At 46.0% G+C, this 19,025-nt stretch overlaps 1 protein-coding gene across 1 annotated transcript in view; it reads right to left on the bottom strand.

Annotated features, from left to right (window-relative positions):
- ATAD5 (ATPase family AAA domain containing 5) overlaps window positions 1-19,025 on the bottom strand; it is a 440,833-nt gene that overhangs the window by 32,560 nt on the left and 389,248 nt on the right. The window contains exon 20 of the mRNA XM_078654387.1: window positions 6,891-7,063. Coding sequence (XP_078510513.1) covers window positions 6,891-7,063 — 173 coding nt within the window. The remainder of the gene's footprint in view (window positions 1-6,890; window positions 7,064-19,025) is intronic.

The following is a 19,025-nucleotide window of genomic DNA, read 5'->3' on the forward strand; positions in this document are numbered from 1 at the left end:
TGATTGTTCCCGAAAGACGGGAATCAGTAGGCGACGTCGATCAGAGGCAAAGAATGGGCAACAGCAAAGCAGGTGGAGCCAGGACTCATGTTTATAGTTACAAAACCTGCAAGAGGGCTGCTCGTTCCACCAGGCCCACTGGGGGTTAAAGTCAAAGATTGGTAGAGCTAGCAGCCTCATGTATAGTATTTTGTTGCGAGTCTGAGGGTTGAGGGAGTAGTTGAAGTATCTTTGTGGTTTTCCCTTGATGTATGATTCGTTCAAGGCAGTAAAGAGTTCGTTTTTAGAGAGCTCTCTTTACATCTGAGGTATGCAGAGCTTTTTCTGCTGCTGAATCGGGGTAAGGGAAAAAGTCAAGTAGCTCAATGGATTGAATGAGATGAAACTGAGAAACTACCTTTTGTAGGAATTTAGTATTAGTCTAAAGTACCAATTTGACTTTATGTATTTGAAAGAATGGTTCTCCTAAGGTTAATGCTTGGGGCCCACTAACGTGCTTGAGTGAGGTACTGGCAACACAAAATGCCACTTTCCTTGAAAAAAAAGTGAAGAGGGCAAGAGTGCAAAGGCTCAGAAGGTGGACCCATGAGCCTGGTAAGTACAATGTTTAGGTTCCAAGAGGGTGCTGGATATAAACGAGGTGGAATAACTCGTTTGAGTCCTTCCATGGATGCTTTAATGACTGGAATTGTGACGAGAGATTATGAAGCCTCTATTGGAGATAGCCAGCTAATGCAGCAAAATGCAATCGAATAGAAGTGTATGCTAAATTAGACTTCTGCAAATGAAGCAAGTAGCAAATAATGTCCTGTATATAAGGCTTTGATAAGATTGATTTGTTCAAGTTGGCAGTAGTAAACAAAACATTCCAATTTTGCAGCATAACAGGCTCTAGTTGTGGGTCTACATACCAGTTTCAGAATATCTATACATTCTGATGATACGTTAAAAAAACCAAACTCTAGGATCTGAGGATCCAAATCGGTAGGTTGAGGATCTCGGGGTCCGGTGTTCCTATTTGTGCTTGATCCAGGGTGAGAAGGCCTGGCCTGTTGTGGAGCTTCTCTTGTGAGACCAATGAGAGAGCTAGTAGTGCTGTGAACCAGAACGGACGTGCCCAGGTGGGAGCTACAAGGATCATGATGAGGGATGTTTGTCTGAGCCGCAGAACCAGAAAGGGAATGAGAGGGAGAGGTGGAAAAGTGTGGGCAAATATCCCTGACCAACTTATCCATAGTGTGTTGCCCTTGAAATAGTGGGTGTGGGAACTTGGATGTGAAGCTAGGGTATTTTGTGTTTCAGCTTTGGCAAACAGGTCTATGTGAGGAACCACACACTTTTGAAAGTAGGAAAGGAGGACACGTGTTGGTAGAGTTCCCCTTTGTTAATTTGTTGGTGCTTCCTGCTGAGCAGGTCTGCAAGATCGTGGTCTGTGCCCGGCAGATATTTTGCCAAGAAATGAATGTGATGGTGAAGAGCCTAGTTCCATATGGTCTGACAGAGGTGCGACAACTGAGAAGACCGTGTCCTCCACCCCTGTTTTCGTAGATAGTTCATGGCTGTCATATTGTCCATTCCACCTATAATAACCTTGTGAGATTTTATTTATATTCTTATATAGTGCAGGAATCGACACCCGAAGAGGGAACTCCGCGCTTACGCTTTACCAAAAGAACTAAAACCTAGTCCTGGGCTGTGAGGGAACTCAAGTAATGGTATCCTAGTATGCAGTAAATAAAAAAGTTTTTAAGGACTTCCTAAAAGACTGAAAATTGGTGGTATTTTTAAGGATTGGGGGTAATGAGTTCCATAGAATGGGGCCCTTGTAGGAGAGGGCACGCCCCTCCTGCCTAGCTTTTTTAATCCTAGGAACCTGGAGCTGTTGCTGACTGCTAGAGCGCAAGGTGCGAGCAGGATTATAGGGAATTAATTTTTCTTTTAAGTATTTAGGTCCATTGCCAAACAGACTTTTGTGTATTGTGCAGCAGATTTTAAATTTTATTCACTGCCTAATTGGCAACCAGTGAAGTTTGTCCAAGAGGGGGCGTGAGGCAGTCCTTGGCTGAGCATTGAGAACTAGTCTCGCTGCAGTATTCTGGACCACCTGTAGTCTCTGTAGTTGTTCCTCATTGGCCGAAATAAACAGGCCGTTACAGTAGTCCAGTCTACTGATTACCAAGGCCTGGACAAGTGTTTTCCTGTAGGTGTCTGAGAGGAACGGAAAGACACGTAGTAGCAATCCAATGACCCGGAAACAGGATCCTGCGACTTGATTAGTGTGTTCTTTAAGCAAAAGTGTCTTGTCTAGCCGCACACCGAGATTTTTTACGGTCTGTTTGGGACTTCGTGCTGGTCCCAAATCCAGGGGCCACCATTCAGGAGACCACAGAAGTGTGGCCTCCCCGAACAGCATGACCTCTGTCTTGCCTACATTACACTGGAGGCAATTTATGGCCATCCAGTCCGATATTGCCCTCATTCCGTCCGCAAAAGATTGTCGTATAGCGGGCGTTAGGGTGTGAAAGGGGAACAAAAGCTGAGTGTCGTCAGCATACGACACAGGGGTGAACCCATGAGCTCTTACAATGTCTGCCAAGAGGGCCACATACACGTTAAAGAGTGTAGGGCTTAGGCATGAGCCCTGTGGCACTCCCTTGGTGAGCTCCCTTAAGATGGAATGATGGGGAGCCCAATCTGACCCCTTGTAGTCTATCCGAAAGGAAGCTTTCCAACCAGGACAGAGCCATGCCTCCTATTCCCATCTCCCTCTAGGGACCGAGAAGTAACTCATGGGACACCGTATCGAAGGCAGCGGATAAATCTAACAGCACCAGAATCATGGAGTCCCCTCCATCCAGTGACATCCTGATGTTATCGGTCACCGAGAGGAGGGCAGATTCCGTGCTGTGAATGGGCCTAAACCCAGATTGAGAAAAATCTAGGCCCTCCGCTGCCTCGATGTACTTGGACAAATGAGTGTTTACATGTGTCTCGGTCATTTTGCTAAGGTAAGGCAGGAGGGAGATGGGTCGGAGGTTCGAAAGGTCTGTCCATGGGAGAGCCGCATTCTTTCGGATAGAGTTCACCACCGCTTTTTCCCACACTGTAGGTACCGATCCTTCCCCGAGAGAATGGTTAATCACTGCTTGGATATGAGGTCCAAGCAGAGTTCGCAGGGAGGCAATTATTTTGGCCGATGGAAAGTCATCTGGAGACCCTGATTTTATATGGCTCATGAGGGAGGAGAGATCTGAGTCACTGACTGCTGGAAATGCCATAAGTGAAATATCTCTCTGTGTAGGCAGAGTGGGAAAGGAAGGAATGTTATTCTTTTGACTAGAGGCCCTCATAATTTTTTCATGAATCGAATTGATTTTATTTTCAAAGAACAGAGAGATTTCATCACATAATGTTTGAGAAAAATCATCCGGGCTTTCGCATGCAGTTGGTTTTACAAACTCCTGAAGAATTTTAAATAATTCCTTAGAACAATTACCCGCTTCTGCAATTTGTTGAGCGAGGTTGGGGAAGGAACACTTTCAGGGCAAAGAATAATGCCTGAAGTTCCAAGTAATTGGCATCCCACAGACGCTGTATTTTGCGGTTGTGTAAATGGGCACCCCAACCAGTCTCTGAAGTGTCTGTTAGAGTGATTTGTGTACAGGGTCAAAGAAAGGCCGCCCTTTAAACAGATTGTTGTGATTCCGCCATTGCAGAGAACGGTGAGTTTGGCAGACTATCAACACTAGTTCCTTGAGGTGATCCTGTGGCCTGAGACCACTGATGAGAGAGACATTGCTGCAGTGGGCGCATGTGCAGCCTTGCGTTGGGAACTATGGCAATGCAAAATGCCGTCATGCCCAGTAGAAATATAGCAGTCCAAACAGAGTTTTGTCAAGCTGGAATTGAGGTTGAAGTGTCTAAAGGTTATGTGTCAGAGCGGAATTGAGGAAAGCTAATCCGACTTGTGTGTTGAGAATTGCTCCTTAGTATGGTTGAAGTTGAAGGCGTTGAAGGTGAGACTTGGGGGCATTGATAGTGAACCCCAATTTGTCTTGCACATCTACTGTCAGCTGTATGTTTTGCTGACATTGCTGATGGGGGTTAGCTTTGATTAGTCAATTGCCAAGTATGGGAATGCATGTATGTTTTATCGTCATAGATGTGCTGCTTTTACTGCTAGGCACTTTGTGAAGACCTTTGGTGCTGTAGTGACTCTGAATGGGAGAACTATGAATTGGCAGCATTTGCCTGTTATGACAAACCTGAGTTATTTGTGGTGAGCAGGATGAATGGATATATGAAAGTAAGCGTCATTTTTGTCCGGAAGGCCATAAAGTTGCTCATCTGTAGAAGTGGAATGACATCCTGTGGAGTGACCATATGAGATAGTTCTGATAGGATGTAGTTGTTGGGAGGTCTGAGTTCTGGAGAGGTCACTACTTAGGAGTGGAGGCTGCACCATGTGTTGAAGCACCCCTGCCTCTTCCTCTGTTATTACCCCTAAAGGAGTCTTTGTAAAACCCTTTAGTGGTGGTGGATTAACCCTGCTTCTGCTGAGAAGTGGAGGAATCTGTGGTGATGGATTTGTATCTGCTCTTAAAGCCAAAGCGGCGAAAGGAGCCGTGAGGTGTAGGAGTTTGTAAAGCTCCCCAAGCTTTTTCCGTATCGGAATCTTTTTTCATTTTATCTAATGTGGAGTCTACTTGAGGGCCAAATAGATGTTCTTTATAAAAATTGCCTGTTGAACTTTGTGTTTAAAACCTGAGCATCTAAGCCAGGTATGTCTCCTGGGAAGTATGCTGGTTGGTAATAATGCCCCTAGCGGCTGTGTCTGCTGCATCTAAGGCAAATCTAATGGACTTATTAGTGATTGTCTGACCCTCTGAAACAATTTGATGACCCCATCGTTTTGTGGTTTCCTTATGGGAAATGTTGCAGCAGTTCTTACATTTCATCCCAGTGGGCCCTATTGTAATGCACAAGTAGGGCTTGGGAATTAGCAATGCGCCGATGATTGGCAGCTTGTGCTGCAACTCATTTTCCAGAAGCATACCTTTCCTCTCTTTTTCAGGAGGTGGCCTATACCCAATTGCCTGACTATTGGCTTTTTTTAAGAGCTGTGGTAGAAACAATGGAGTCTATTGGCACCTGATTACGTATGTAAAGGGTGTCTGCGGGAGCCACTTTACATACTTTTTATCTACCCGTGGGGCTACCACGCAGGCACCTACTGGCTCTTTAAAAATATCATCAGCTTGATGCAACATGCCAGGGAGCATGGGCAGAAACAGTGTGTTTATGAGTGGATGACACTGTATCAAAGAGTCTAATGACTCTGTATGAAATTGAGCTCCATAAGTATTACTTGCTGATGAGGAGAAGCATCTTCAGGAGGGGAGGGGCAAGCTGTGTAAAGATCTGGGTCATTGGGAGTTGTGGGGTATGTGGTTCACCCTGGCATAATTGCGACCATTCATAGATATTGTAGGCATCCTTTGAACCACTGCCTTACTTCTTGCCGTATTAGAGACATCCTTAGGTCCCACATGATCACCCACGGTGGTTGTGTCCACCGTAGCATAATGCAGGTGCAGGCTTAAAGCTAGTAATTCCTGGCATATTATAGGCAGCGTGGTATGCTGGCACTGAACGTATGCAACGTGCATGCTAATGCACGTGCACAGCCACTTCCTTCCAAAATCCAGGGAAGATAACATGTTTTCAAAACCCAGGAGTTAGTCAGCGTGTTGGGAAAGACAAAACATAACACATTTATAAATGTACTTTAGACTACATAAGGCGTGGTATTCATGCTTCAAATTCAGGGCCAGGTGGACGTATGCATGGCAAAGATGACTAGCAGGGTCAGATGGAAGTATGCATAGCAAAGACCAGTGAAAATAATGCAAAAAAAACAAAACACACGAACAAGCGTGTGGAAATCCCAGAGCAATTCCAAGAAGTCATTTTCCTAGAGCAGGGCATGAGCGCTGTGCTAGACTCGACCTAAAAAAGCTTGTGATTACAATAGTGCAGGTAATGGACATATAATTTTTCCTCAAGCGAACTAATAGGGTAGGAGATGTTAACGGATCTGCCAATAGGGTGCCTCGTTTTACTGGTGTGACTGGGTTTGTACATAACAGAGACTGACTTGAGCTTCATATGAGCTGGATGAGGCAGCAAGTTGAGGTTTTCAAGAGTGGGGTGATGTGACTATTCACTGACCGGTCATACAGAGATGCAATGTAGATCATGACCTTCTGGGGTAAGGGCCACCGGTGAATCCCTGGAGGCTTGTGAGCAGGGCACTTCCTCAGTCATTGTGTAAAAGAGCTGGCACTCAATGCAGTCCTGAAGGTGTGGGTTGGTGGATGAATTGATCCATAACAGTAAACTCTTCTGATACCACACCTTATGCAGTTTCCCCTTCATGTGCTGTTTTAGTGAGGCACGGATCACTGTAGAAGTTGAGCAAATGGTAATGAAGGAGATTGTTGAAGAGAATACTAGTAGGTTCATTTTTTTGAGTCAAGATTAATTCTGGGGAGAGTGGGGCTTGCTAACAATCATGGAAATTAAGGTAATTTAATAGGATTAAGCTTGATATACATCACACACAATCATTTGATGCCCAGGCAATGTGTCGGGTGTTGTACGTCAGTAGGCAACACAACCTTTACATGTAATGAAAGTGGAGGTTGCTGTAGAGGTTAGCAAGTAGAACATAACCTGCCAATTTGCCCCGAAAAGCATTATATGAACTATTGTAACCAGACCATGATCTGATGAATTTAAGGTATGCCACGTCTGCATGCATTATCTTGGTTATTACCACTGTTAACTTTGTACACAAAAAAAGTCAAAAAATAGTTTTTAGAAATTACCTTTATAAATGACATTAGATCTTCTGAAGGTGAGAGGATGTTTTTAAGACCCAAAAGATTCTCAACACATCCAGTATCACATTTTGGAAGATGTAAATTTAATTCCGGAGTCATCTTGTGGTAAGCAGAATCCTTTGCACAGGCAGCTGGAATGGTTTCATTGTCAGATATTTCTAGATGGAATGAGGTTTTGTTAACTATTACGCAATGTATTTAACCGTCAGTAACAATTTCACATACACAAACGCACACCAATATGAAACAGCGGCCCCACATTAAAGTTCCATAATTCGAATGGAAAATCAGCCTACATAAACTAAATGTTTTAAAACAAGTTACTATCTGGCAGTATATGATGCTGATTGGAAGGAATGCATAAATAACAGAACCTGGCTTGCGCCCACGTGTAACTGATTGTCTGAGAATGGTTTAAACATCAAACACAGGAAATATGAAATGATTCAGCAGAAAATTTACTATTTCTATAAACCATTTGGCATCCTTCCTTAGGCCAAACCATTCACTTGTCTCTATAAATCTACTAAGATAGGCTTCTTTGTCTATGGCACTGTTTCTTTGACCCCCCCCCCACCTACACCCCCTAACATTCAAAGTTAGCATTCTTATAGTGTCTATGACCATCTTTTTAGGTCATTCCAAATACTAAATTTTGTACAGGTTAGAGGGATGGTACAGCAGAAGAAGAAATTACTTATCTGGAATACTTTAGGACGCGTTTGTTCATTTACGTATGTGTGAGAACACATACAACTAAGATAAATGTTTTCAAGTCATAAACACTATTTAGAGAAAAAACTTCACTTCATGTTGGTCTTAATAAATGCTGTGAAAAACGATTAACTCACAAAAACGCATTGATCAAACCATTTTTCTTTCCCACTTTTTAAACGATAGGCAGGGAACTTGTTCTCAAAGGCTTCAGGGAGAAACAAGGATTGGCTAAGTCAATAGGTCTCGCCTTGAGACCCTCACAGGTGATTTGCCGCGCTTTATAAATCCTAATTGACTGATATGCCTATGTCTTTAAGCAATGTTGTACAGCAGTAAGGCTAATGTGGAGCAAGGCCAAATGTTAGAAACAAAAGCACTGTGCTGTGGACAGGGCTGGTAGTGTCATACCATTTTTCTTCTGGCAGAATTGAGCAAAGGAACAACACTGGAGTAGGGTATAAGGAGTGGGACATAGCAACATAAGGGGTGGAGGACGGGGCAAAGCAACGATGGGACAAGCAACACAATGACAGGGCAAGAAGCAACAACAAAGATGGCCTTCAAACACATGTACTGCTGCAACTAAAAGAACAAAAGTACTTCCAAAGCCAAACAAGCAGTGTAAGGATACAGATTGGGCAAGGAAGCAGTGCTTGGACCGTGCTCCAGGGAAGGGACAAATAGAGGAGTAAGTGACGCCAGCACCCACTGATAAAGTAAAAGCAAGTAAATTAGCGACTATGAAGCCATCCAACGGTAAACAATGAGTGAGCTATAAGCCCCCTGAATTATACAAAATGTCTTGCAATCGACAGTGCATGCTCTATCTCGGGGAGACATTAAAACGATACAGCCACTTTGAGACAGAGTGGGAGCTCCACAGTTCCAGAATTCTACACAGTAGCAGTTGTTTCTTCAGTTTGACATTCTGATGAAGGATATAAAATCTCTGATGTTTACACTGCATTAGCTTTATCAGGGAGGAATATTTTTAAATGATGAATGCCCCCATGGTAGACAACTCTGGCTATAAGTAGGTTTTTTTTTGCATCATATGATAATCAAAACATTCATATCCACCACTAAACAAAATATCACTGAAAAGATGCATCAGAGCTAAAAAGCAGAGAAAATGGCTGTTGGTATTAGAAAATCAAGTTTAAAGTTCTTAACACAATACACAAAGAATAAATGCACAGAGTACATAGAAAATCTTGCCAATATTTTATCCCAATCAAGAATCCCTAAATGGCTACACAGCACTAAATTACTCGACAAATCCAAAGGATGGATGAAAATCTGTACAAGTTCAAGTGCCAAAGCTTTGTAATATACTGGACCCATGTTTAAAAATACAGTTATTCAGGCTGACATTTTGCAAGTTACAGATCAAATGGCAATAATGGTCTATTTGGGCCCCGGGAATGAGCCTGGAGCCCTTATGTTTGCCAGATTGGTGGTGTTGCCTCTACAACAATGGCTGAGGACACAGTGGTCTGCTTCTGAAGAATGATATAGTGCCACTGGGCTGTAGGCATTGTCCAGGCCAGAGAGCAAGTACTGTTTGAGGCGGGAAATGCACAGCTTGCAAGTGGAGTGCCTGTGTGATGTCGACTGAAGGAAGCTGCTGGAAGAGGTGTGGCGCAACAGCCAGGGCGACTGACGCCGGACGCTGAGGATCACGGTTCGATCCCCGGCACCGGCGGCAGGAGTCTGCCCAGCACCATGTGACTCTGGGCAATAGCTTGCTTAATCTTCCCGACGGCCCCCAGCGCCGGGAAACCTACGGGTAGCTGTGCGCTTTACAAATACAGGATAAATGAACAAGTTACTTACCTTCGGTAACGCTTTTTCTGGTAGATACTATATCAGCCTGTGGATTCCTCACCTTGTGAATATCCCCTTGCGTCAGCAACATTCGGAAATTCTTTTGTAGCCTCGCGCCGACGTGGACTAGGACGTCAGAGACACGACCTCGCTCGCGACTCCGCTGACGTCACCGACGCCTACAATAGGCCCACGCCGGCGTGATGACATCAGTTCCGCCCTTTTTTCCGTGCCATGGAGGCACACGGACGGACCAATGACAGTAGATATATACATAGTATACACAGTACACAATAGTCAAGGCAAAAGACACAGTGTAAAGCAAATGCAGGAAAGCAGTTGAAACATCTCCTTGACAATAAAATACATATATTACAGAAACTCTGGTATAGAAGAGTGGACAACGGGGAGGCGGGTGGGTCAGTGAGGAATCCACAGGCAGATATAGTATCTACCAGAAAAAGCGTTACCGAAGGTAAGTAACTTGTTCTTCTGATAGATACATCTGCCGTGTGGATTCCTCACCTTGTGAATAGAGTCCCACAGCAGTCCCCACTCCCGGAGGAGGGTGTCCACTCTTCTAAACCAGGAAATCCTGAAGGACAGAGCGTGCAAAGTGACCATCCCTCCTCACCTCGGAATCCAAGCAGTAATGCTTCGCGAAAGTGTGGAGGGAAGACCAAGTTGCCGCTCTACAAATATCCTCTACAGGCACACCTCTAGCCAATGCAGAGGTCGAAGACTTAGCCCTTGTAGAATGAGCCCTTATACCCTCTGGTGGTTCCTTACCGGCCAAAGAGTAGCAGATCTTTATGCAGAGGACGATCCATCTTGAGAAGGTTCTTTTATAGACAGCTCTTCCTTTCTTGCAGCCAGCAAACCCAATGAAGAGCTGGTCTTCCACACGAAAGTCCTTGGATCTGTCCAAGTAAAAGGACACCGCCCTCTTAGGGTCCAGACGGTGCAGTCTCTCTTCCTCCTTATAAGGGTGAGGGGAGGATAGAAGGTAGGTAAGGTAATGGACTGCCCCAGATGGAAGGGAGTTACCACCTTAGGCAGAAAAGCAGCCCTGGTCCTGAGAACCATTCGATCAGCATGAATGGTCAAGAAAGGGGGCTTATGACTAAGAGCTTGAAGCTCACTTACCCTCCTTGCCGAGGTTATTGCAACGAGGAAGACTGTTTTAAAGGTTAAAAACCTCATGGGACATTTGTGAAGAGGCTCAAAAGGAGCACCCATCAAGTAGGTCAATACAAGATTTAAGTCCCACTGAGGCACAATAAAAGGAGAAGGAGGGAACTTATTTATGAGGCCCTTCAAAAATCTTGACACCACAGGAGACTTAAAAAGAGATAGCTGGTCAGGCAAGCAGAGAAAAGCCGACAGCGCAGAAAGATAACCCTTCACTGTGGCAACAGCAAGCCCCTGTAGCGCCAGAGAAAGGGCACATTGGAGAACATCAGACAAATGGGCTCTCACAGGGTCAATAGACTTTTCCCCACACCACGTGACAAATTTCGACCATCTATAAGAATAAATGGACTTAGTGGAGTCACGCCTGGCTGACAAGATGACATCCACAACGTCAGGCGGAAGGGAAAAGGAATTCAGGTTGCCCCGTTCAATCTCCAGGCATGAAGGTGCAATGTCTGGAGGTGGGGGTGTAGAACCTGCCCCTCCATCTGAGAGAGGAGGTCTGCCCTGAGAGGGAGACGGAGCGGCGGGTGAGAGGAGAGGTGGAGAAGATCTGTGTACCACACCCTTCTTGGCCAATCCGGGGCGACCAATATGACTTGGGCCCGGTCCTGGCGAATCTTCCTCAGAACCCGAGGAATCAAGGGTATGGGGGGGAAACGCGTAAAGGAGTTGATTTCTCCAACTCAACTGAAACGCGTCCCCCAAAGCTCCTTGCATCGGAAACTGGAGACTGCAGAACGACAGGCAGTGAGCATTCTCGCGAGTGGCGAACAGGTCCACCCGAGGAGTCCCCCACATCTGAAAGATGCCGTGAACCACCTCCGGGTGAAGCCTCCACTCGTGGTCGGCAGAGAACTGCCGACTGAGAACGTCTGCACGTACGTTCAGAACTCCGGCCAGATGATTTGCCATTAGACAAATCCGATGGTCCTGAACCCAGGACCAGTGACGCAGAGCCTCTCTGCAGAGACACCGCGACCCTACTCCTCCCTGCTTGTTGATATACCACATCGCGGTCATGTTGTCCGCCAGGACTTGAACCGACTGACCGCGAAGGGAAGGAAGGCCTTGAGCGCCAGACGTATCGCCCGCAATTCTAGAAGGTTGATGTGAAGCAACCTTTCCTCTGGAGACCAAAGCCCTTTGACCTCCAGATCCCCCAGATGAGCACCCCACCCTAGAGTGGATGCATCCGTTATCACCGTGGCCACCGATGGAGGCAGCTGGAAAGGTTTTCCTTGAGAAAGATTGCCTTCCACGCTCCACCAAGACAGATCCGCTGCAGTTTCTCTGGAGATCTTCACTGACTCCCTGAGATCCCCGTTGTGCTGATACCACTGCCTGCGGAGGCACCACTGGAGTGCGCTCATGTGCCAGCGTGCATGGTTGACCAACAGAATGCAAGAAGCCATCAGACCGAGCAGGCGAAGGACCTTCAGGACTGGAACGACCGCTCCATTGCAAAATAAAGGAATCATCTCCTGTATGTCGCGAATCCTTTGAGGGGGAGGGAATGCACGACATACAGTAGTGTCCAGTACCGCACCTATGAACAGGTTGCGCTGGGAGGGCACCAGGTGAGACTTGGGTACATTTATTGAAAAACCCAACCTGTACAACAACTGGGTTGTCTCCTGCAGATGCTGGAGCACTCTCTCTGACGACTCTGCTTTGATCAGCCAGTCGTCCAGATACGGGAATACAGGTATCCCCGACCTTCTGAGATGTGCTGCCACCACCGCCATCACCTTGGTGAAGACTCGAGGCGCAGTAGTAAGTCCAAACGGAAGGACCGCAAACTGGTAGTGCTGCGATCCCACCGTAAAACGGAGATACCTCCTGTGCGACTTCAGGATCGGAATATGAAAATACGCATCCTGCAAGTCGAGTGACACCATCCAGTCTTCTTCCAGCAGAGCCTGAAGAACCTGAGCAAGGGTGAGCATCTTGAATTTCTCCTGTTTCAGATAAAAATTCAAGATCCTGAGATCCAGGATTGGACGAAGTCTGCCATCCTTCTTGGGAATCAGGAAATACCAGGAGTAGCATCCCTGACCGCTTTCCTGCTCTGGGACCACCTCTATCGCACCTTTTCTCAATAGAGTTTGGACTTCCTCCTGGAGGAGTAACAGATGTTCCTCTGAGCAATACCCCTGGCAAGGAGGGTAATTGGGAGGGAATTCCCGAAAGGGAAGGGCATACCCAGTTTCTACGAGATTGAGAACCCAAAGATCTGATGTAACCGATTCCCAATCCCGTAGAAAGTGGGTAAGCCGACCCCCCACTGGGCCTACATGATCCTGAATGGAGGATCTAGGGCTGCTTCTCTGTGGCTGGGGGGTTAGAGGAAGCGGAGGAGGAAGAGGCTTGACGCCCTCGAGGACGTGCCCTCGGTTTTCCCCTGTATGACCTATACAAGGTATTCTGCTGCTGCTGCTGTTGACCTTGTCTATAAGAACGAAAGGATGAGCGGCCAAATCCTCTAAATTTCCTGACCGTAGAGCCTCTGACCTGAAGGCCAACAGATCTAGCAGTCGCCCTGCTGTCCTTGAATCTCTCCAAGGCCGTATCTGCCTTTCTTCCAAAGAGCCCCTCACCATCGAAAGGCAAATCCAACAAAGCCGACTGCACATCAGCCGAAAAATCAGACGACTTCAACCAGGCTGAGCGCCTCGTGGCAACCGCCGTGCCCATGATCCTTGCCACAGAATCCGTAGTATCAAGCCCACTTTGGATGACCTGACGGGCTGCCGCTTGAGAATCAGACAAAGCTTCCTCAAAGTCTTTTCTGCTATCCTCAGGGACCTTAGGGATTAATGAGCGCATAGAGTCCATAAGAGCATGAATATATCTGCCCATAAGGCAAGTGGCATTAGAAGACTTCAACGCCATACTAGCCGAAGAGAAAGTCTTTTTTGCAATTTGGTCCTGTCTCTTGGCCTCTTTGTCGCCAGGCACCTGTGGAAAAGCACCCACTGATTTTTTAGAACAAGCGGCCTGAATAACCAAACTCTCAGGAGAGGGATGTGAAGATAAAAAAGCAGGATCCTCAGGAGCCACTCTATACCTCCTAGCTACACTTTTTGAAACTGCAGGAACAGAAAAGGGTTTTTTCCATACCTCCATAATGGGATCTTTCAAAGCATCATTAAAAGGTAGTATCGGCTCCACTGCCGAGCTTGGAGAATGGAGAACCTCAGTCAATAAATTAGACTTAAATTCGACAGTAGGCAATGTCAAACCCAAAAGTCCTGCAGCCTTCTTCATGACAACAAGATATGGTTGCACATCCCTGGAGGGTGCATCAGGTCCTGAAGGCAAAGACCACTCCGGAGAAAATTCGAGACCACTCTCCTCTGCTAGGTCCTCAAAACAACTCCCATCCAGTTCGCCCTCCTCCACTTCAGAAGAAGACTCATCAACCCTCTGCTCATCAAGAAGACGTTGAGCTTCTCTCCGAGATCTCATTTTGACTCGAAGTGCAGTCGAATCCAACGTCGAATTCGACGGCGTCGGAGCCGACTTCGGAATCGAATCCGAGGGCTTGGAAGGATGCTCCATAGATTTGCTAGGAGTCGGTGACGCCGGAAACGGAGTCATCGACTTCGGCCGAGCCGGCGTCGATATGGGCGTCGACCTCGGTGGAGCTTGGAACTGCCACAACGGAGTCGGGGCTGGCATATACGGCATAAAAGGTCCCGGAGCATATGAGTGAGGTACACCCAAATTAAAAGCCATGGGACCCATGGGACCCGAAGGTGCTCCAGAGGGGTACCATGATCTCGAGAAGACACCATACATCGCGTTTAAAAACGCAGAGGGGTCCTGACCTGGAGTCGGGAATGGAGGATGCTCAGGCCGATCTCGAGGCAGGTTTGAATCTGTCTCCTCAACAGGATTCGAAACCTGTTCCTCAACAGGAACTCCATCGGTGCCATCTGGAGAAGGAGATGGAGCCGGAGACGGAGCCGGAGTCGCATCCGGAACCGGAGTCGGAGAATGGACCATCGACTCCGAAGGCGAAGCCTCACCTTCTTGATCCGACACTTGCGGAGGAATCACTTTTGACTTTATCCTCTTGGGAGATCTCGATCTAGAACCAGACTTATCACCTGAATGATGACGGGATCCATGCCTCCTCTTCTTATGCTTCTTACGAGAACCGGAAGCGTGATCAGACGAAGACTTCGAGGCCGACGCCTCTCGAGACCTCGACCTGGATCTCGGCTTCGAGCGCTTCGAGTGCTTCGAGGATCTTTTAACTTTACGCGCCTTTAATTTGGCCACAAGAAGTTTAGATTCTCTTTCGCGAAGAGCCTTCGGATTCATCTTCTGACATGAAGAACATCCCTCCACGTCGTGATCCGAACTCAAGCACCAGATACAGTCCTGGTGGGGGTCCGTAACGGACATCATCTTCCCACATTCTCTACAAGGCTTAAACCCTGTCTTCTTTGTCGACATGACAACGGTAGCAAAAGGTCAGAGAATGGAGAATCGAAGAAATATTAAGTAACAATAAGCTATAAGCTACAGAGTATCCCGAAACCGTTAGCGTCGACGACGCGGAAAAAAGGGAACTGATGTCATCACGCCGGCGTGGGCCTATTGTAGGCGTCGGTGACGTCAGCGGAGTCGCGAGCGAGGTCGTGTCTCTATGACGTCCTAGTCCACGTCGGCGCGAGGCTACAAAAGAATTTCCGAATGTTGCTGACGCAAGGGGATATTCACAAGATGAGGAATCCACACGGCAGATGTATCTATCAGAAATTATTATTATTATCTGACTGTTATCTTGAAGCCTTTGGATGAGCAGCATACTTTGAAATCCAGTGGGGGTAGCCCCCGGCTGTCAAGCTTGATAATTACACATCTCCTGGACCACTATATAATCATGGGAAAATAAGAAAGCAAGCAAGCCAAACTACCCTTTGATTCTAGGCAATCCGATCGCACTACAGATACAGTTAGGGAGCAGCTGGGGATGAAGACAGGGAGCTCCTTATCCATTGGAAGTCCAACACAAGGGTGAACCTACACAAGGAGCAGTCTCCGCGCAATAGGCGGCAAGATTGACACTAGCATCCTGAATGGACTGCCTCTTTGAACAACCTGATGAACGCATATCTAGGATTGACCTGGAGTGCATTCCAGAAATAGGTTGTACAGATGGGGCGAGTTCTCGAACATATCAAAGCTAAAAAATGAGGACCTACAGACATGCTGCAGGTACATTAGGATTGCGGGAAAAGCGCGGACCATACATCTTGGGGGTCTAGACCTGTCCCAGGCACGCTGCTACGATCTATAACTGCCTGCTAATTGAAATACAGAGATCAGGATACTGCCCTTCAATTTGCACATGAAGAGAGAAATCTGAATTTCGCATGTGTTCTTTCATTATTTCCGGATTTATGGACTAATTGTCATTTAACACTGTGAAAAAGACTGCAATCCCCAAGTTAGTTATGCAATGCTGTTCCGGGTTCATCAACTTCAAAATGGATGGCGAGACTCATATTAGTGGTGAAACAAGTGGACATCTCCTAGAGAAGTGAGCGAGGAAGCAGATCTGGTCATGGGCAATGATGACCGACACTTGCTGAGATGGAACAACTGATATGACCCTCTTCCAATTCTTTATATGTATGTTTGAGCGTGGTTTGTTGGATTGGACCTAGACCATGGTGGAAAGGGGGCGGATGGGAATGCATGCAAAAACACCAACAGTGTGACGATCTAGTTCACTGCTGTGATTTCTCTGCATTGACTTGTTCTCCGAGTCATTCTTATGTATATGCTATGCTGGGTCCCACCTATTTGGGAAGAGGGCTTTTCATGATTGTTCGCCATCTTTTAGAGCAAGCAGCTACCACTGCGTACAATGGAAGTCTAGCATGGTTCTCTCTAGTCTCTACAATATTCTACCTCTGCCACTGTGATACGGTGGGCGTTTTAAAACACAGCTGTAATGTTTTTTTGGGAGTGGAATTGTGATATTACCAGTTTGGGTTTCCAGTGTGGAAAGGACACTGGTGATCTGGGATCACACACATAATATCAGTTCCTTCCATCGTTCCAGAAAAGGTACTTTCAAACATGCATCCCAGTTAAGCTCATCTACCCTTCAATCAGGATATATCATGGACGATGCTTGGGGCAACACAAGCTGATATGCGGATTACTGATTTGTAATTAATGGCACATAGAAGGTTACAGACTATTGGTGCAGGCAAAATGATAGTCTTCCTATAAAAAAGAGCTGGGTCAAAAAGAATGGGGTGTAGTGTGTTTATCTAGGTACCTGAATCAATATTCCTATTCTTTGCCCTAGTCCGGTTATAAATCAATAATATCCCTACAACGGCATAGAAACCCTTTTCATAATTCAGTCATAGCGCATGCTGTCACATTAAGCAAGCCTATTCCTCCAGCCCCTTAGAAAGCACACCGAGTTCTTAAACAAATCCAAGCCTCCAGCAACCTGAGAAATCCCCGCTGCTTTGTTTTGGTTTCGTCCAAGAACTCCTGTAAAGCACTGAAAGAACGACCAGTTCTTTGTGACATCTTTATTGACGTCTTATGTCCAGCCTTACGTCAAACCCGGCACCTTTCAGGTATAAATATACCAACGTTGCCTTAAGCAAGCACACGGTGGTGATCCTGGAGCAGAGCAGCTATCTACTTCCGAAGAGCCCAGCTGATGCGAGAGCCCACGGACGCTGCCCCGCCCTTCTGACGCGCTTAGAAAGACGCTGTCTTTTCTCTTGCCGAGAAATCCAGCCTCCGGCGTTTCCAGCCTACCCTTGCGGGTGACTGGGATACCGAGTCCTGAGAGAGAGATACCAGTCCTCCTGCATTCTAATACCCAGGTACTGAACTGACTAAACCCTTACAGAGAATTCTTGAGTCAGATTCTTGGCAAAACAAACTTAACTTAAACTACTACTTACTTACTCCCTCCCACGTATTAGGCTTAGGTCAGGTAAACCGGGGTAGGCGTAGTTAGAAGCACCAGTTGAGTACGATTAGTCAATGTATATATGTATTTATCTATTTTATCCATTTTAAAGTATCATATGGCTAAGAAACCATATCAATGCTTTTACAGTATTATTTCATATTCCTGCTTTTACTGTATGCACTTTACTTAACTATAAGTATTGCAATTGTAGCAATTCATTTCTCTTGTATGAGGAAAGAGACTGCTCAATAAATAACACCTTTTATTGAAAACGCCCGTCTCTCTTTTTCTCTACAATCTGGTGAAACTAAGTACGCACCTTTGACTGAGTGAAATAGCTGTCTTTTGTTTTCACACGACTCTAGAGATACACTCTTATTCAGGGAGAGCAAAGTTGTCATGTTTTATGGTTGTCAGAAGCTAATCCCTTCTTGTCTATCCAGGGAGGTTAAACTCCTCCTCGTTTATTCGAGAACGTTTCTAGTGACCTCTGAGCTAGCTGGCAAACCTTAAGTCTAATATAGTCAGTAGAGACCTCGATAACCTCAGTCCTACGTCTACACTACTGAAGATATTATTCCAATGTGCAGAGCCTATTGGGACTATAGGAACTACACTACATGGCGCCCAACGTTTGGTAAGGCGATAAATCTAACGGAAGACGTTAGAGTAACTCAGTCGTGCTTTTTCACACAGACCCTTTCTCCCGTAAATTCTCCAAAGACGTCTGGAGTGGGTCAAAGGTTAAAATCCGCCGGAACTTAGTAGGAAGAGATTTCTATGTATAGTTTTTGGTTTATTCAACGTTGAAGGATACACTGTTCCAAAATATTGTGCACCTAATCTTTGTTTCCTTGAAAACCTGATCTGCAACAAAAAACCTTCCTGTCAGTAAAATGTCAGACGGTGAAGGAGATAGGGAGACAGCTAGAATAGCAGCTCGTCTCCTAGTGGAAGACGATAGTCTCCTGCAAACCGACCCGGATGCAATACTCATCCCGGTCAACATAAGAAAAACTATAACTATTAAACTTATAGAAAATGGACTAACATCGAGAGGTGGTACAGTCATATTCGTAATTGAGGCACATGAATATCGGCAGACAGAGGTATTCTATTCATGGATAAACTTTCCAGCAGCAAACGCTGTCACACATGAATTCCACTATTACAAAATAGAGGAACCACCGGATAACTACACTCCTTTCGAGGAGGTGGAAATCCCATTAAAATACCAAGAGCACCTGCTCTGGTTTAAAGGCGCCCTAAAACATAATAATCACATCACCAGGCTCGGTCCACTAGGTAGACCAGGAGCAACGTGGCCGGTTCTAGCCAGCTACACACCACATCCAGACATTGAGAAAATGTCAATACCAGAACTTTTAGCACAGCTAAAACAACTGATTAAAATA

The sequence above is a fragment of the Lissotriton helveticus genome, chromosome 7 (assembly GCF_964261635.1).
Source record: "Lissotriton helveticus chromosome 7, aLisHel1.1, whole genome shotgun sequence".
Taxonomy (NCBI): Eukaryota; Metazoa; Chordata; class Amphibia; order Caudata; family Salamandridae; genus Lissotriton; species Lissotriton helveticus.